The 20,272-nt window shown below is 44.2% G+C and overlaps 1 protein-coding gene across 10 annotated transcripts in view; it reads right to left on the bottom strand.

The window, feature by feature from the left end:
• Nucleotides 1–20,272, bottom strand: part of KATNAL2 (katanin catalytic subunit A1 like 2) — a 108,663-nt gene that overhangs the window by 32,135 nt on the left and 56,256 nt on the right. For 4 of the 10 annotated variants that reach the window (XR_014808402.1, XR_014808409.1, XM_021092685.2 and 1 more), the window contains exons 3-11: nt 19,148–19,314; nt 17,277–17,319; nt 12,142–12,259; nt 10,453–10,551; nt 7,090–7,188; nt 6,832–6,909; nt 2,357–2,455; nt 1,567–1,630; nt 1,254–1,372 (exon numbers count right to left, since the gene is read on the bottom strand). Coding sequence is in view for 6 of the 10 variants with exons in the window: in XM_021092685.2 (XP_020948344.2) it covers nt 1,254–1,372; nt 1,567–1,630; nt 2,357–2,455; nt 6,832–6,909; nt 7,090–7,188; nt 10,453–10,551; nt 12,142–12,259; nt 17,277–17,319; nt 19,148–19,314 (886 nt within the window). In the remaining 4 variants the exon portion in view is untranslated. Of the gene's footprint in view, nt 1–350; nt 744–1,253; nt 1,373–1,566; nt 1,631–2,356; nt 2,456–6,831; nt 6,910–7,089; nt 7,189–10,452; nt 10,552–12,141; nt 12,260–17,276; nt 17,320–19,147; nt 19,315–20,272 lie in introns of those variants that run through there. The other 6 variants (XR_014808412.1, XM_021092692.2, XR_014808416.1 and 3 more) reach the window with 5 other exon arrangements.

Genomic DNA, 20,272 nt, shown 5'->3' with positions numbered 1-20,272 from the left:
AGCAGGTCTTTTTATAAGGTCACTGGAAGATACAGTAAAATTTTATAATATAAAACATACCATATGATAAATGAAAGTATTGTAAAAATGGAAACAATCTCTTAAGAGAAGAAAACAACACTACAGGCTATGGGCACTTCAGAGGAAGTTGCTCAGAGCATCTGAAAGAATAATTTTCAAGTTTCTTGATTCTTCCTTAGAGTATTTAGGGACTAGCATACCGTAATAGCCTCTCAATAAATGTTAACTGAATGTACTGCCCATGCTTAATAATAAATGCTTCCTTTACATTTCTTTTTCTTTTACACCAAGCCCCTGGCATGTGGAAATTCCTGGGCAGGGAGTCACACCTGTATCACAGCAGAGATCCAAGCAGCAGAGTGACAATGCTGGGTCCTTAACCCACTGAGCCACAGAGGAGCTCCAGTAAATGCTTTTGAGTGAAGAAAAATAGCCCACTTCAGAGACTCTTCTCTTCCAGCTTCCATTCCTAAGTTGCATGAATCCAAAAAAGGGCTGTTAGGAGTTTCCATTGTGTTTCAGCAGGTTAAGAACCTGGCAGAATGTCCAGAGTGAGGATGCACGTTCCATCCCTGGTCTCATTCAGTGGGTTAAGGATCTGGTGTTGCTGCAAGTTGAGGCATAGGTCACACAGAGAGATGAAGCTCTGATCTGGTCTTGCTATGGCTGCAGCTCCAGTTCAATCCCTAGCATGGGAACTTCCATATGCCACAGGTATGGCCCTAAAAAAGGGGAAAGAAAGAGAAAAAAGGGCTGTTGGTCAAATTACCAAAGGAAGGGAGACTGTATTTGCTGATGGCAGCATGACCAATATCCACATACAGTAGTCCATCCACCCCCTGGGCTTTTGGTAATTAAGATCCAGGATAAATTCTGCCAGAACTTATTCTATTTTTTATTTTTTAAAATGATTTTATTTTTTTCATTATAGTTGGTTTAGTGTTCTGTCAGTTTTCTACTGTACAGCAAAGTGACCCAGACACACACACACACACGCATATAAATATATACACATTCTTTTTCTCACATTTTCCTCCATCATGCTCCATCACAAGTCACTAGATATAGTTCCCAGTGCTATACAGTAGGATCTTATTGCTTATTCACTCCAAAGGCAATAGTTTGCATCTATTAACCCCAAATTCCCAGTCCATCCCACTCCCTCCCCCTCCCCCTTGGCAACTACAAGTCTGCAGATCTTATTCTAAAAAATCAAAATCAAGAATCCCTACCCGAACAAGTTTTTCTGAATCTCCTCTCCATTTGCTGACAATGGTAGATGCAGAAATATTAAAGAAGGTTGTTTTGCATTCCGTAGCCACTGCTTTGGCCAGTAAAGTCTTTCCTGTACCTAGGACACATGTGGATAAAATATGAGCGGCCCTGAAACTCTGTGGCTCTGCTTACAGACAGAGGCAGTCGCACAGGCAAAAAAGGAGGTAGTCAGTCAGCTGTCACTGCCCCAGCCCTGAATCAAGGACGGATTGGGTAACATCCACCACACACACGCTTAAAACCAAGACCAAAACAGAAAGATTCCTTTACCTGGAGGTCCATAAAGCAGCAGTCCTTTCCAGGGGGAAAGAATTCCTGTAAACAGCTGTGGGTACTACGGAAATAAGGAAAAATGATGAGGTTTCGGACCTGTATGTCCGTTTACATGCCCTTAGCACAGACCAGGTAGGGAAGCAAGAGCCAAACATGGCACAAGTCTAGGTCAGGCCCTCCTCTTCTTTATGTGTTTAAAGATCTAGTCATTGGTTAATTATTCATTCTTTTTTTTTCTAGCCACGCCCACGGCATGCTGAAATTCCCAGGGATTGAACCCACACTACAGCAGTAACAATGCTGATCCTTAACCCACTAGGCCACTAGGGAACTCTGATGCCCTCCCTTTTTTTTTTAAAGCTATCTAGTCTTAGAACCTGCAAAAAGCAAAGCCCCAGATGATGGGGGTTTGGGGAGCTGTGGGGAAGATCTATACAAACAAAGATGCTCTCTCCTCTGGGAGGTATTTAAAGTATATTTTGAGGGAGGCAGGCCAATTTGAACCTATAGGAACTGACAAACTGTATATACTATGGAGTATTAGATCTTAAATTACCTCTAGAGCAGACTTCTGATCTGCTTCCAACCAATATGTAAGATGATTTCAAATTGCCTAGAATGGACTGCACCTTGGTGCTCCAGTGTAGATAATGTACTGTGACACAGGCAAAAAGTTAACTTGTGGGCAGAAAGTCACCCTGTCCTTCTCTTCCTGATGGGTGTAAGATGGACAGCTTGTCCAATGGACAGTGAAAGAAATATCTCCCAAGAGGCTTCCCATCCTTACCCTTATAGGATACACAACAGCTTCTTTGACTAACTGCTTGGCTGCATCGAGGCCAATAATGTCATTCCACTTTATGTTTGGATTATGGAGATAAATGTCCTGCAAAGCACAGTGGATCATTTTGTTAAAACTAATGTTCTCCTCTTCGGGTGTAATAAACATGGGAGCAGAAGAATAACTGACTTACAACAGGGCATAAAGTGCTTGTCAGAAAAACTTTACATATTAGATATATGCATATATGTGTGTGTATATTTATTTTATCCTTAGATATACTTATTTTATTCTACTGAAAACATTTTTTTTCTTTTTATGGCCATGCCTGTGGCATATGGAAGTTCCCAGGCTAGGGGTAGAATCTGAGCTGCAGCTGCAGGCCTACACCATAGCCACAGCAACATCAAACTGGAGCCATGTCTGGGACCTACACCACAGCTTGTGGCGACTCCAGATCTTTAACCCAGTGAGGGAGGCCAGGGATCAAACCCACATCCTCACTGACACTATGTTGGGTTCTCAACCCGCTGAGTCACAATGGCAACTCCTATAGAATGTGTGTGTGTGTGTATGTACACACACACACATACACACACACAAATAATTTGGGGTTAGTTCACCAAAGGGATGCCATGAAAATATTCAGTAATTTTTCCCCCAAGAAGATACTGCTGATAAAATATGGTACTTTTAGAGTTAAAAAAAAAATTCCTAATGATGGACTGTATCTTTCTTTAGTCAATAGCAAACCATGCTGATTTATGACCATAATCAAAGCTACAGAATATGCTTCAAATTACGTTAGCTTTTATTCCAAAACAGTTCCAAGCCAGTGCCTGGCCTCTCTCTTGCTCCTTGATCTCGAAAACACTTTAATTTGTTGCATAAAAGAGATAATGCTCCTCTGAAACCAATTTCTCTTTTTCCCTAGTGATCGCTCCCCACTTCCATCAGGAGCAATTGCTTCTACAAAATCCAAGGAAGCCAACAACCAAGCAAAAGTGCAGTTTTCCTCACAGTGAAGAGCCCTGTAGCAATGAGGGTAATCAATTAGGGTGGCTTGTACTGATAACTAATTTACAGTTTCCAAACTTCAATTTCACTGGATGCTCAGAACAGTCACTCAGGGGCCTCTCTCAGGAGAAGCTATTGTGGGCAAACTGAACATCTAGAGTGTTACAACCAAAAAAAAAAATCTCCCTTCCAAAGTCATTCTGAGCAACTACAGACCAATCTGGAAACTACTTTTATATTATTTAATTTTTAAATAAGCAATACAAGTACAAAGTTCAAAAATATAAAAACACACTTAAAAAAATGCCCGCGAGATGTTATGTTCCCACTCCTGTTCCCTATCCCCTCAGTTCCCTCTACCATGGGTGAAAACTTTTTTTTTTTTTTTGTCTTTTTAGGGTCACCCCTGCGGCATATGGAGGTTCCCAGGCTAGGGGTCAAATCGGAGTTGCAGCTGCCAGCCTATGTCACAGCCACAGCAACACAGGATCCTTAACCCACTGAGCAAGGCCAGGGATCAAACCTGCATTCTCATGGATACTAGTTGGGTTTGTTACCACTGAGCCACAGTGGGAACTCCTTACAACTTCTATTAGAGAAACTATTTATGCAGGTGATTTTGGCATTGCATGATATGTATGATCCATTCCTGAGGGAGATGACAGAGAAAAGTTCTCAGTCTTCCATAACCTTGGGAAAACCACCCTTTTTTTAAAGGATGGATCTTCATGCTGGCCCACCAGCCACTCATGATTTTTTTTTGGCCTCACTTGTGGCATGTGGAAGTTCCTGGCTCAGGAAGATCAAACCTGAGCCACAGCAGTGACCCAAACCACTGAGTGACAATGCCAGATACTTAACCTGATGAGCCTCTTGGGAACTCCTAACCACTCATTATTACACTTTTTTTGGAAAAGCTTTGCACACAACAGGGATTCATCTACCTTGGAGTTGAAAGTATCCATAGACAATAGCAATATTTCTTGCCCCCTTCTAGAACTGACATTGAATTTCACATGGTAGTGTTTAATTTCCCAATAGGAAGTTCCTTCTTACAGTAATCAAAAGTTATGGGTCAGAACTCAATAGAAGTACCTTATGAGGTAGTGAGCTCCCTGTCCCTGTAAGCATTCAAGCAAGGCTAGAGACTACCTCCCTTGGTACTGTAGAAAGGATTCCAGATAGAATCATTTCAGACCACTTCCACTCTACAACTTTATCATCACTAGTCATGGTATCCTTTTGCAAAACGGTAACAAGAAACTATTGATTTGGAGGCCTACAAAATGTTTTTCTGGAGTTCCTGTTGTGGCTCAGCAGTTAAGAACCTGACATAGTGTCTGTGAGGATGTGGGTTTGATCCCTGGCCTCAGTCAGTAGGTTAAGGATCCGATGTTGCCACAGCTGCTGCATAGGTCACAGGTGTGGCTCACATCTGGTGTGGCTCAGATCTGGCATGGTTGTGGCTGTGGTGTAGGCTGGCAGCTGTAGCTCTAATTCAACCCCTAGCCTGGAAACCTCCATATGCCTCAGGTGCAGCCCTAACAAGAAAAAAAAAATTATTTTTCTCCGTTGTCTTAGGCATTCCATTTACCATGGCCTGGCTCAATCTCTCATCCTCTTTCACTGGTAATCACTTCTGACTCGTCTGTCTCCATTTCTCTGAGCCTTCCACACTGTCATTAGAACAAGCTATCTGAAAGCACATTTGATTATCCCATGCTCCTGATGGATGCCTTTCAAAGGATTCTTTGTCTCCTACAGGACAGGTGCCAGCCCTAGGTCCTATCGACAGCACCGCTACTCAGGAACCCCGGCCTCTCCCTTCCGCCCCATCTCCCACCATTCCTGGCATCCCACTTGGCTCCCCAGAAACACTGTGTAAAGCTCTGCAATTTCACAGTCTGTACTTTTGCCCAGGATGCCTCTCTCCACCTTCATCTACTCTTTTTTTACCTGGCTGTTTCCTATGTATCTTCTTCCCTAACACTTTCCCTGCTCTTTGGTGCAATAACATCCATACTTTATGCTCTCTAAGGGTTGCACAAGAAACCTTTGTGGGCAAGGATGGCGTTGATTTGCTCACCTTTGTGTTTCCAGCCTCCACGACATGTTTGATACATCAGAGGTGTGCAGAGGACACATGGTGGGCTGAGCCCTTCATGACCACCCTGTAATTTTTGCATCTTTTTTTCTTTTTATGGCCACACCAGCAGCACCCTGTAGTTTTTGCATCTTTTTTTTTTTTTTTTTATGGCCACACCAGCAGCATATGGAAGTTCCTGGGCTAGGAGTCTAATTGGAGCTGCAGATACCAGCCTATGCCACAGCCACAGCAACACCTGATCTGAGCTGCACCTGTGACCTACACTGAAGCTTGCAGCAATGCCAGATCCTCAACCCACTGAGCAAGGCCAGGGATTGAACCCAAATCCTCAGGGACACTACATCGGGTTCCTAACCAGCTGAGCCATGATGAGAACTCCTTGCATCCTTTTAAGCATCTCTCTGAGCCTTCCTGGGTTTAAGAAGTCTTTTATTAAACATGAGATCACTGGAGGAGTTCCCGTCATGGCCCAGCAGTAACAAACCCAACTAGTATCCATGAGGGGATGGGTTCGATCCCTGGCCTCAATCAGTGGGTTAAGGATCTGGCATTGCTGTCAGCTATGTTGTAGGTGGCAGATGTGGCTCGGATCCTGCATTGCTGTAGCTGTGGTGTAGGCCAGCAGCTACAGCTCCAATTAGATCCCTAGCCTGAGAACTCCATATGCCTCGGGTTTGTCCCTAAAGAAAGAAAAAAAAAAAAGAGAGAGAGAGAGATCACTGGAAATTACAACAATCTCCTATGATTCAAGAACCTATTCTACTCCCAAGGAACTTGCCCAAAGTCACACACTTAGGAGGATCTAGAAATCAAACCCAGGTCAACCTATTCCAGACCTGTGTCATTAACTATTAGACTTCGCTGCCTTTAGGTTTGGGGGCAGGGGAGGAGAAGCTTGAAAAATCAGTAGTCTCAATGGCAACATCTTTCCTACTAATCTGTTTTTTTCATGACAATTTCCAATTATGAAATCAGACTCCAACATCTCTATTTCTAAGCTTCAACTGTTTAAGCAAGACACAGATGTGCTCTTTCCTTCTCTAAGAAGCTTTCTTTCCTTAACTCTTGGCTCAGCTCTAAAACCTTTCACCTGTCCCCTCCATTTGAAGTCTTTCTCTCTTTCGGTTTTCTTGGCCTCTATAGTAGGATGGTGGGCTCTTTATATTGTAATTTTATGATTCTATAATTTATTTATCATGCATTATTGTGCCTCTAAACAATATGAGTGCCTTCGCAAGTGGGGGCACTTTATAAATAAATGATCATATTTATTGTTATTAATAAAAGCAGCAGCCCACAATGCTCCAGGAGCCCCAATCCGCCTCCGTAAATTTGTGAATTGAATATCAGATCTTACCCGACTCACCACGGCTGCCAATTCTCGCATCTCACTGTTCATGCCAATAAATGCACTCAGAGGTTTCAGCAATCGTTCCTGACGAGGGGAATATAAGACATCATGTTACAATATTGCCTCATCACTTAGAAAGAAAAACTGAACATGGATCTCCAGGACACAAATAGTGGCAGGTTACTATGACCTTCAACTTGATCTCAAGGTCCCTATGGACTCAAAATTGCATTCCTAAAGTTTATCTGGATCTTAGCCACTTACCGAGGGATCTGGGTTACAGTCAAAGCTGTTCAGGCCAAGTTCACTGGTTGCTCCTTTGAGAGCATCTGTGAGCAGCCCTCGGAAGTCAACAAGTTGGCTCTAAAAAGGGAAAAATGGTTATTTACACCATTAAAACATGAGAAGAGACTATCTTGAAGAAGGTAGCATCATGAAATCAAGACACATTTTTTTTTCTGGTCTTTTTAGGGCTGCACCCATGGCATATGGAAGTTTCTAGGCTAGTGGTCCAATCGGAGCAGTAGCTGCCAGCCTACCCCACAGCCACAGCAACACCAGATCCAAGCAGTGTCTGTGACCTACACCACAGCTCACTGGATCCTTAGCCAACTGACCAAGGCCAGGGATCGAACCCATGTGCTCATGGATACTAGATGGGTTCGTTACCACTGAGCCAAGATGGGAACTTCTTAATCAAGACACATTTATGTACCTTGTTGTATAGGGAAAACTTAAAGTGAAGTTTTAAAAAGAACTTGTGCTGGAGTTCCTATTGTGGCGCAGCTGAAATGAATCTGACTAGGAACCATGAAATTGCGGGTTTGATCCCTGGTCTCGCTCAGTGGGTTAAGGATCTGGCATTGCTGTGAACTGTGATGTAGGTCGCAGATGCGGCTTGGATCCCACATTGCTGTGGCTGTGGCATAGACTGGTGGCTACAGCTCTGATTAGACCCCTAGCCTGGGAACCTCCATGTGCCACAGGTGCGGCCCTCAAAAGACAATAAATAAATAAATAAATAAATAAATAAATAAATAAATAAATAAAATTTAAAAATAAATAAATAAGTAAAAATAACTTGTGCTAATAATGAACGAGGTTGATTTCCTCAAGTTTGGGCACTCTACGGGAAATAAAAAAGTCGTAAGTAAACTCTTCAGAATGAAGTTGGCTTGAATAAAAGTTCCCAAGCATTTTTCAGTTCCTAGCACACCATCTGCTTCCTTACATGTCTCCTCCTCCTATTTTGTACCTGGCACAAAACAGGTGTACAAGGTACCTTGTGAAAATTATTTCTAATTCTTATAACACTTCTGCTGGTCAGAAGGGGCATACTAGTTTCATAGATGTGGAGGTAAGATGTGAAAGAAGGTAAGTGATCTTCCCAGGGCCACACAGTGACTTAAGGCCAGGATTCAAACTCAGATATGTCTCCCATCTCCATACCCCTTCCAATGAATGCTTGAGGCAGAAGAAAAAGCAAGGACACATGTGGAAACTAAAAAAAAAAATAACAATAGCCAATATGTATTAAGTGTTTATTACATGCTAGGCAAACGACTAAGGCTCTCTTTTCATTATGACATTGAAAGTGGGCACTATGATTATTTCTGTCTCACAGACAAGAGAAATGGAACACCTTGTTTGAGAGATTAAACAACTTGCCCAAGGTTCACAGACAGGAAGGTCTGACTTGGGGTTTGAACCTGGGCAGTCTGACTCCAGAGCTGGAGGATTCAGGACCAACATACCTACTAAATTTGCAGTGGGACATGGAAGTCATGAAGCTAGGGGCCCATTTTCGAGATGAGCCCCAGAACATAGCCCTCATTCAGCTTATATAACACTAGGGAGAAAACCTATCCATATTGTACCCTGAGGACATTCCTGCTGCCAAGAGAATTTATAGGCAGACTCTTTCAAAGGTTAAATGCTGGGTTAAATAGCCCCTTCCTTGACCTGATCGGAAATATCCATTCAGGGAGTTCCCATCGTGGCATCGTGGCGCAGTGAAAACGAATCCAACTAGGAACCATGAGATTGTAGGTTTGATCCCTGGCCTTGCTCAGTGGGTTAAGGATCTGGCTTTGCTGTGAGCTGTGGTGTAGGTCGCAGACATGGCCTCAGATTTGGCATGGCTGTGGCGTAGGCCAGCAGTTGTAGCCCAGTGGAAATGAATCTGACTAGTATTCATGAGGATGTGGGTTCAATCCCTGGCCTTACTCAGTGGGTTGGGGATCTGGTGTTGCTGTGAGCTGTGATGTAGGCCAGCGGCTGTAGCTCTGATTTGACCCCTAGCCTGGGAACTTCCATATGCCGCAGGTGTGGCCCTAAAAAGACAAAAAGACAAAAAAAAAAAAAATCAAAAAGAAATATCCATTCATATCAATGTGAGATGCTCATGAGAGCAACGAATGCCACAACACTGCGAGGCACACAAGTGACCAAAAATGTGAAGAAAGCAGTGACGGTGAGCAGGGAAGTATCCAGAATCCATGCGCAGTTCTGATTTGAATGTAATACCTCCGGCCGTCACCCATATCATTGATGCCCTAAACAGAGCCAGTTCTGGCCAATGAAGCAGCACCCCTTGATTTCCAGGGAGATGCTCTGTGTCCCCTTCCAAACACCCAGGGTTTTGTTTACCTGAGAAGAACTGGCCCACAGGTAAGTCAGCAGTCCTGTATGACCCAAGAAAGAAGATGGCTTTTTTTTTCTTTTTTAGGCTGTACCTGCGCCATATGGAAGTTCCTTGCCTAGGGGTAAAATTGGAGCTACAGCTGGGGCCTACACCACAACCACGGCAACACCGGATCCAAGCCGCATCTGCAACCTATGCCACAGCTTGTGGCACTGGATCCTTAACCCACTGAGCAAGGCCAGGGATCAAACCTGCAGCCTCATGGACACTATGTCAGGTTCTTAACCCACTGAGCCACAATAGGAACTCCAAAAAGATGACTCTCAATGAAATTCAACACTTGAAGCTACAATCAAGGGGAACATGTTAGTGTCAATGCTGCCTTTTATTCCCAGGTGACACGTTTTTCCCTACTTCTGGCCTATAGCCACCCAATCTGGGTCTTTTCTGTTTGAGAGACTATTATTTTCAGATCAGGACATGAGGTCCATTAGGACAGTGGAAGAAATAGCTACTGAGGATAAGATCAATGCTTTATCACCTAAGGTCTCCCAGTTCATATGAAATGACATTCAAGCCTGGAGCCACATCTCCAAAGAGAAAGGGCCACCACTAGTTAACTGTCACTGACATGGCAGAAAAGAATGAATGTGAGGCCACAACTCTTTAAATGATACCAAACAGTGGATCATTGTAATCACAGAATTTTTCAGCTGAAAGGAATATTAAAAGTCATCTCTTCCAAACCCCAATTGACAAATAGGTGAGGGGGCTGTTTATTCAAGTCCATTCAGACAGGAGTGAGGTCCAGACCAGAACCCCGGGTTCTCATCCTCAGCCAGTCTCTTCCCAGTGCTCCTCAGAGCCAGTCTTTGATCATCACATATCAACTTCCCTGATGGACAAAAATAACACAATTTTTCATGTTCAAAAAGAAAAGGGAATTTTCCCCACTCAGTATTCGGTTCCTGAGTCTCACTCACTTTCTGTGGGCGGATGTTGTCTTCTCCGTTGCCTTTGTTTATTCCATATATATTTAAGCCAAAGTCAGCACTCTCCATGTGAGTGTGATTGACAAGCTCCTGGAGGAAGAGGAAGAGAGTGAGAAGTCAGCAGTAAAAATCAACTTCAAGATGCTGGCTGCAGCTGCCTGTTCCAACTGTCCCAAACCATTCTATAAATGGGGACCCTGTGTATGATTCGACCACTTCTGTGCAAACCCAACAAGATGAATGAACTCTGCGGGAGAAGAGGCAGAACCAGGTGGGAGAAGCTGTCCCTGGAAGCAACTGGCAATGGCCAGAACGACACAACTTCCTTGACGGTGAGATTCCCCTTGACCAATTGTGTTTTGTGACACTTTTCTATCTCCCTAACCCCCCACCCCGGTCTTTTTAGGGCTGCACCTGCAGCATATGGGTGTTCCCAGGCTAGAAGTATAATCAGAGTGGTAGCTACCAGCCTACACCACAACCACAGCAACTTAGGATCCCAGCCTTGTATGCAACTTACACCACAGCTCATGGCAGTGCCAGATCCCCAACCCACTGAGCAAGGCCAGGGATCAAACCTGCATTCTCATGGATACTTACCTCTGAGCCACAAAGGTAACTCCATCTTTGACATGCATTCTCCCCCTTGCTCTTCACGATTTCCACTAATTATTTTTCCTTTGAAACCTGCTATGTTTTGCCCTAAACCAGGAGGTTCTGGGCATGGATTTCACCTGCCTGCTGGGCGCTCTCCTCTCAGTGCCCATCCATTCCTCCAGAAAGTCCAATATGGAAGTTAGGGGTGGAGACCAACCAGATATCCCACGGAAAAACCTAACTAGAGACTCAGGCCCAGCCACACCCAGACACTGCCCCCTGCCTACATTTAGGAACCCAGAGACATCTCTCAGGACAGGAAGAGCTGGTGCCCATGGTTCCTCAAATGAGAGGACTGAGTTGTGAAGGAACCAGGCCTCCTGCTCTGCCTGGGCCTCAGCCCGAAAGGCCAGACTGATATCCAGCACTACGAGCATGGGAATGAGGGGTGGTGAGGGAGGCAGGGAAGGAGTCCTCCCGCACAAGGTAAGAAACATTAGAAAGCATGAAGATCTGCCTATCATTTTTACCCAGTGTCCTGGAAGAAAATCTACAATTTAGCAAAATCAAATTATCCTGTTTTTTTCTTTTTTTTCTTTTTTGGCTGCCCTGCAGCATATGGAGTTCTCAGGCCAGGGATCAGATTTGAGCCACAGTTGTGAAGCCACAGTTGTGGCAACACCAGCTCCTTTAACCCACTGTGCCAGGCTGGGGAATCAAACTTGCGTCCTGGTGCTGCAGAGACGCTGCTGATTCCTTGCACCACAGCGGGAACCCGTCTTCTTGGGTGTTTTTGTTTTTTTATGGCTGCTCCCTTGGCATGTGGCCAGGGATTGACTCCAAGCCTCAGCTGTAACCTACGCTGCAAGTGCAGCAGTGCTGGATCCTTTAACATACTGTGCCAGGTTAGGGATCAAACCCGTACCTCTGCAGTGACCCGAGCTGCTGTAGTTGGATTCGTAACCCACTGTGCCACAGCGGGAACTTCAAATTGTCCTCAATAATCAAAAATTGTGACTTTTTTCTTGAGGCTGTTCCTCAGCTACCTGCAATTGTACTAACACCAAGCAAAGCCATCCCGACCTGTTTAGGATGTTCCTTGTGCACGGGCTTGGCATCCCCTGGCTTCCCCACCGTGGTTTTGGACCGTGGCCTCTGCTGGCTGATTTTGGGAAGATTTTGACAGCTGTCGCTCATCACCCTAGGGGAAGGAACAAAGACCTTGGAGGAAATCCTTTTAATTTGAGGTAGCTAAACACCCTAAAGAAAGCTCTGGGAGTTCCCATCGCAGTGCAGCGGAAACAAATCCGACTAGGAACCATGAAGTTGTGGGTTTGATCCCTGGCCCTGCTCAGTGGGTTAAGGATCTGGCATTGCTGTGGCTGTTGTGCAGGCCAGCAGTTGTAGCTCAAATTAGACCCCTAGCATGGGAACCTCCATATGCCACAGGTGTGGCCCTAAAAAGACAAAAAAAAAAAAAGAGAGAGAGAGAGAATTCTGGAAAGACTGGCAGATGCAAGTCCATCTGTATCATCCCCCTCCCCAGCCCAGCCCAGCCCTGTCCCTCTCCAGTCTCCCCACCACAGGACTCCTACAGATAAATTTCTATCTTCAAGAACATCCCACTTTATAAGTATTCTTCCGATGTTCCGTTCCTCCTTCCTTAAAGAACAGCACTCAGACCAGGGAAGAGGGGCAGGGGAGGAGGGAGCCCTCCTGCTCAAATTAAGGAACATCAAGAAGCTTAGGGATCTGTCTACAGAAAGTACCCTTCAGGTCGTGTCCAACAACCATCAATAGGGGTTTATGGGAGTTCTTGTTGTGGATCAGTGATAACAAACCCAACTAGTATCCATAAGGTTGCAGGTTTGACCCCTGGCCTAGCTCAGTGGGTTAAAGGATCCAGCATTGCTACAAGTGGTGGCATAGGTCAAAGGTTGAAGATGCGGCTTGGATCTGGTGTCACCGTGGCTGTGGTATAGGGCGGCAGCTGCAGCTCTGATTTGACCCTTAGTCTGGGAAATTCCATATGCCGCAGGTATGGCCCCCACCCCAAAAAAAGCGGGGTGGGGAAGGCAAACCTTCCCTCATCTCTGTTGTCATAGATCATATTTGCAGAACAAATTCTCACCAAATATTGTACGATTAAGGAAAAATGAATTGATGGGGCTGGAAGTCAAAAGAGCAACTAACTTTGATGGAGATGGGAAGTCATGACCAGGAAGGAGGCCTGCTTGGGGATGGGGGTGGGGGGGTGGACATGTGGTGGTTACGAGAGTATATACGTATTTGACTGTATTTACGTTATATAGCAATTCAAAGGTAAGAGAAATCTGTTCACCATGTCTTCATAAGTATACATGAAATTCAGTATTGGAAAATTTTTTTTAAAGGCTGCACCTGCGGCAGATGGAAATTCCTGGCCTACGTTCCAATTGGAGCTGCAGCTGCTGGTCTACACCACAGCCACAGCAATGCCAGATCTGAACCATGTCTGCGACCTACATTGTAGCTTGTGGCAACACCAGATCCTAAATGCACTAAGCAATGACAGGCACAAAAATGAAATATCAATGAGTACCAAGCATTTTATAAGTACAAACCGTTATGAGCAGCACTGATTTATATGAAGTAAGGATTTATAATATATATATTATAAATCTTGAAAAAAAAATATATATCTTGCCTAAACTTCCTTGTGAGGCTGACAAGGAGCTCTGAATCTATTTTCCCACAGTGATTTCCCACGGGAGATAACCAATTCACAGATTTGCTTCAGCATGACCAAAGACAAGGGCACTGATGTACAAAGCAATGCGATCCATTTCCAATCAGCTGTAAGGACTGTAAAATTCTTCTGGATATGAAACCAAATTCACCCCACTTTAACTTCAGTTCACCAGTCCTGGGTGTGCCCTGTGGAATTCTGCAGTGAAGGCCCAGTCCCACTTTAGAGAGTGAAGACTGCCACCATGTTATTGCAGGTGGCCCTACCCCCACTCCAAGTCATCTGGTCTTCCAGCTAAATATCTCCAGTAGCTCCAAGCATTCCTAAGGTTAACTGGCTCCCAGAGTCTTCCTTGTCCTAGTCATCTTCCCTTTGTCCACTGTCATCTGACCGGAATAGAGTCACCTCCTACATTTTGGACATCGTATTTCTACTGATGAGGCCTGAGACTACATTAGCAATCACATCACATGGTTGACATACAGGGCATCTGCTGTCTCAGATTTCTAGGTCTCAGATTTTGTAATGAGGGAACTATTGTGAATTTTTGATTAGAGCCTAAACCTTGTTTCATTAAATTCCATCTTGTTATTTTGGACCCACCTCCCCATTTGTCAAGATCTCTTGGCATCCTAATTCAGTCATCCATCACACTAGAAAACCTTTCCTCCTTTGGATCATCTGCAAACCTGTAAAGTGGGAGTTTGCTCTCTGATGTGAGACGCAAGAATTAGGAATAAGCACTTTCATTTGTTAATAGTCAGTCTCATGACACAACTGCTCATTTCAGTAACTATCTTTGAGTATAAAATTATACACAAACACCATTCATCACTCTTCTAGTTATCCTTCCTGACTCTAGCCATTTGCTATCCAACCTCAGTGCCCACCATGCACAAACAGCTACCCCAAGAGGGGCTGAGGCAATCCTGAGCTATCCTATGCCACCAAGCTCCAGCCCTAGAAGGAAGCAAAGGGCTCCAAGGACACTGGCTCCCAGAATGTTCTGCTAGGTAAGGCACACTAAGGAAGCTCCAGGCATGCATATGTAGCTAAAAAACAATCAGAATCCAGATGTGCTCCAAAGCTGCCTCTTAAAATGCTCCTCACTGTTTCTGTTTGCAAGTAGTTATCATTTATTACCAGAGTCTGACTAGCTTTATGGAAACTATAAATAAAAGAATAATGCTTTGGTCAAAACCATAAAACTGCTCCTAAAGAATCACAAAACAAAGGTATCCTCAGGTCAAATATCACTGTATTATCATGAAGCAGGCAAGGGCTCCATGATTTTTTATAAGCAATGCCAAACATCTTCTCTCACTACAAGGTGAGGTGTCTCTGTCCCTTCCTTCTAGGCTCCAGACAGGGCACTGGAGTCAGAGAGAAGGGAGCTAAGTGGGGCTTATGGAATTCACCGCACCTCTTGAGGGTCTAATGAGCTGCTTATGATCACAACCTAAGTTTGCATCCTTCAATTGCATTCTAAGATTTTTAAAAATTTCTTTTCACGGAGTTCCCTCTCTGGCACAGTGGAAACGAATCCGACTAGGAACCATGAGGCTGTGGGTTCAATCCCTGGCCTTGCTCAGTGGATTAAGGATCCGGTGTTGCTGTGAGCTATGGTGTAGGTCACAGACGCAGCTCAGATCCTGTGTTGCTGTGGCTATGGCATAGGCTGGCAGCTATAGCTCCGATTAGACCCCTAGCCTGGGAACATTTGTATGCCTCAGGTGCAGCCCTAAAAAGCAAAAAAAAAAAAAATTTGTTCACTACCCCTGCCAGAACCCCACTTCCACCTTCCCCTGAGGTCTGGACTTTATCATAACAGCAGAAACCCATAGGCCTTGATGCCCCAAAGCTGTATCAACTTGGGCACTTTTTTTTTTTTTTTTTTTTTTTTTTTTGCTTCTTAGGGTCACAGCCATGGCATATGGAAGTCCCAGATTAGGGATCGAATCAGAGCCACAGCTGCCGGCCTACACCACAGCCACAGCAACAACAGATCCAAGCTGAGTCTGCGACCTACACCACAGTTCATGGCAATGCCGGTTCCTTAACCCATTGAGTGAGGCCAGGGATTGAACCTGTGTCCTCATGGATTCTCATCGGGTTCATTACCACTGAACCACAATGGGAACTCCAGCCTGTGCTATCCCAGGCACCTCTGAACAGGTTCTGACAACAGGAATGCAGTTGGGAGTGAAGAAAGGAAAGAGGTGAACATTGAAGCAAGAGTGAGAGGCCTGTGTCAACCCAGAACAGTCAAGAGACAGAGGGGCTCCCATCAGGTGCCATGAGTCCCAAATGAAATTTGGATTTGAGAAGCTGGAGAAAGAAATATAAGGTGAGCATGAGAAAAGGAGAGGAAAAGAAAGATCTGATTCCCTTCAGACAGTCAGGACCTGTGATCTGGAGTGCACAAAGAAATTAACGATCTGGAGTTCCCGTTGTGGCTGTGGGTTAAGAACCTGACATAGCTTCTGTGAGGATGTGGGTTCAATCCCTGGCCTCGATCAGTGGTTAAGGATCCAGCGTGGCCACAACCTGCAGCCTGATCCAGTGTTGCCATGGCTATGGTGTAGGCCTGCAGCTGCAACTCTGATTCAGCCCTTAGGCCAGGAACTTCTTTTTTTTTTTTTGGTCTTTTTGCCATTTCTTGGGCCACTCCCGCAGCATATGGAGGTTCCCAGGCTAGGGGTCCAATCGGAGCTGTAGCAGCCGGCCTACACCAGAGCCACAGCAACGCAGGATCTGAGCCGTGTCTGCGATCTACACCACAGCTCACGGCAACGCTGGATCCTTAACCCACTGAGCAAGGGCAGGGATCGAACCTGCAACCTCATGGTTCCTAGTCAGATTCGTTAACCACTGCGCCACGACGGGAACTCCCAGTAGGCTAGGAACTTCTGTATGATGCAGGTGCGGCCTTAAAAAGAAGGGGAAAAAAATTAAAATACGATTTGAGGAGTTCCTGCTGTGGCACAGTGGGTTAATCCAACTGCAGCAGCTTGGGTTGCTGTGGAAGCCTGTGTTCTGATCCCTGGCCCTGGAACTTCCACATGCTGCAGGTGCAGCCATAAAAAAAAAAAAAGAAAAGAAAAGAAAAGATAACAATTTAAAAAGGGAAAGTAATATTTCTTGGGTGTTCACTATGTGCCGGGAACCCACTGTGTGTCAGAATCTTACTCCAAGCTTCTAAGTGGCAGAGCCAGAAATTAAACCTGGGTCTTTTCATCTCTGAGGTCCATACTTTTCACACCACCTCGCCTAGAAAGACACAGCATCAGTGGGTGCAATGCTTTGTGGTAAAACCAGAGAGCTGATAGACACTGGTCCATGTCCCAGACGCCTGTAGCACGAGGGGAACACATGGCTGGGCCCACCAAGGTCACATTGCTGGTGGGCTGATGTGGAACCACACTGGAGAGTCTTCTGGAAACTCCACAGGTGCCTAGAGTTGAGTTGGTCAAGATGAATTACCATTTACCTTCTGGTCTTCCCTCCACTTCTTTGTGGTAAATTATTTTCTGCTGTGGCAAAACAAATATTGGGAGGGAAAGGAAAGATTTAATTTTTAAGAGAAAGTGATTCTTCAGGCATGTCTGTCCTTTTACATCATTCTTAAAATGTATCCTACATCTGGAGTTCCCATCGTGGCTCAGTGGTTAATGAACCTGACTAGTATCCATGAGGACAAGGGTTCGATCCCTGGCCACGCTCAGTGGCTTAATGATCCAGTGTTGCCGTGAGCTGTGGTGTAGGTCACAGACGAGGCTCAGATACCATGTTGCTGAGAATGTGGTGTGGGCTGGCGGCTGTAGCTCCGATTAGACCCCTAGCCTGGGAACCTCCATATGATGCGGGTGTGGCCCTAAAAAGACAAAGACAAAAGACAAAAAAAAAAAAAAGACATCTTAAGTATCCTATACCTTAAGTATCCTACATCTTACGATGTATACATCTTAAATGCATACTACATATACAGATACACTAAACCTTTCTCGTCTAGAGAGGAGTGGAATTGCCAAAGAGAAAAAAGCCCAGGCTTCACAAGTGTTTCCACGCCAAGACCCCAAAGACCTCAGATATTACACACGTTGGAGACCACAGGCTCAGTGGCACCTCTAACATGGGCTGGCATTAGAGCTACCATTTCAAGTTTTCATGAACTTGACACCATTTTTCTATGGGTCCTGGGACACAGGATGATTGTCTGAGTCTGGGAGAGAATGCTTATCAGTCATACTCTGCCTGTTTACCTTAAAATAAAGACATTGTGTCCAATATCCCAGGAGAACATGGCTCCAAGCCAGAAGTAGCATTCTAGAAATCAGATCATGCCAATAAGAATCCTGGTGGCCTAGTGGTTAGGAGTCACTGCTTTTTCTGTCAAAACCCAGATCCAACCACCAGCCAAGGACATGGAGCTTTGAACCCTGCACTGGAAGGGAGCTCAGATGAAACATTTCTCTCTCTCTCGGACCCCTTCTAGCTCTAAGATTCAGCCCTGGCTATTTTTAATTGATGTTCCTCTTGGTTTCCTGGTCCCCACATGAAATGTTAAAGTCTGTGGCTTAACAAGTGCCTTGTAAACAGGACAACGATCTCCCTTGGTTTATAATTACTTCCCCCACTTACAGACTTCTAAGTCAATGTCACTACAAAACGTGGGGCCCTAACTTTAGATCTTTCCTCCAGCCAGCCTCCTTGACTGCCAACCTATACAGGGTCTTTGCATTATATTGATCATTATCTGGATTGATGGCTTTCAAAAGCATTTCATTATCTATACATGAGCTATTAGCCTCACCAATACTCATTTTCATGTTATTTTCAAGATAGATAATAGGTCTTCCTAACAAGAAAAATCTTCTGTCATTTATGGTCTTCCAACAGCTCTTTCAACTCTAAAGAAATGAAAGTAATGTTGATCTTCTGAAAAATACCCGTGATACACTGGGAATTTGTTTTCATTGCCCTAAAACATACATTCATCAAACAAATGCCAACATATCTAAAGGGATGTCCATGTTCAGATGATCGTGTTTAAATTATTTGCACTGGATCTAAGAGAGGCTACACAATTTTCTAGTCTATTCTTTCAGTGTATGATGAAGGACATCATCTACCTGGGAATAAGATGAAGAAGAAACACAAAAGAAAGATGAGATGAAGCCTTATTTCTGGAAAATAGTCATCAGAGTTCCCCAGGTGGCTCAGTGGGCTAAGGACCCAGTGTGGTCACTACTGTGGTCCAAGGTCACTGCTGTGGCAGGGGTTTTAGATCCCTGACCCGGGAACTTCCTTATGCCTCAGGTGTGGCCAAAAGAAAAAAAGAAAAAGAAAATAGCCAGGTACCTGTGTCTGCTGCCTTTCTGACAATTTTGGGGTATTTCTGAAATTTTACAAAATAGTAGCTCTCGTATTCCATCAAAATAGTTTCAAGATCAACGTTGTCACAAACTTCAAAGCGTCGTAACCCCATTTTAGTTTCTTGATCCAGAGCATTGGCTGTATCAATATATCTGGCCATTTCACATAAGGAAAAAAAAAATTAACTCTAGTTAAAAAGACTAAATGTAAACAGTCATTACAAGTCCAAACAGACTCAACACAAATAGTAAATTTATGTTAAATAATACCTTAGATGAAACTAAAATATATGAGGGAGCTCCCTTCATGGTGCAGCCGTAATGAATCCAACTAGAATCCATGAGGGTGTGAGTTAGATCCCTGGCCTCGCTCAGTGGCTCAGGGTTCTGGCATTGCCATAAACTATGGTGTAGGTCACAGATGAGGCTTGGATCCCACAGTTGCTGTGGTGTGGCAAAGGCTGGCAGCTGTAATGCCGATTGGACCCCTAGCCTGGGAACATCCATATGCCAGAGGTGCATATGGAAAGTTTTTGCTTTTTAAAACAGCAATAAATAATTAAATAAATAATAAAAAACTAAAATATATGAAGTTTGTTTATAGAGAAAGGAGCTGCACATATGTTAAGTATATCCAAATATTGTATTTGGAAATGTTTTGGAAGTACTTAAAACTCAAATAAGTAAATCGACTGAGACAATGTCTTATGATTTACTTTTACTCATTTTTAGCCAAAAGTGATTATTTGCCCAACTTGATTACTTCTTTATTCACTAGCATTTATTAACTTTAGGTAATATTTGACAAGTGATAAAACCCAAATTCAACCCCAACAGGCAAGATTTTCCATTACTGAGGCAACGCAAAAGAACATGGCACGTGCTCTGAAGGGAATTCCAAAAATATGTTGATCAACATCACTGAGGAGAAAAAACTAGCCCACCAGATCCTGGGGGCAGAGTCTCCTTGCCTGCCCGATTGCATCTCTCACAAGCATCCTATCTTAATAAATCTATTTCTCGCCTATCAAAAAAAAAAATCACAAGGGAAATTTAATATAAGAAGACGTCAACTAAGATGATTTATTTCTGATAATTTCTTCACCAGTGG

The sequence above is a fragment of the Sus scrofa genome, chromosome 1, assembly GCF_054392235.1.
Source record: "Sus scrofa isolate SSC_HxYL_T2T_F1_AM1 chromosome 1, Sscrofa_HxYL_maternal_Yorkshire_Landrace_v2.0, whole genome shotgun sequence".
In the NCBI taxonomy this organism is placed as follows: Eukaryota; Metazoa; Chordata; class Mammalia; order Artiodactyla; family Suidae; genus Sus; species Sus scrofa.
This window is presented reverse-complemented; position numbering and strand designations above follow the sequence as displayed.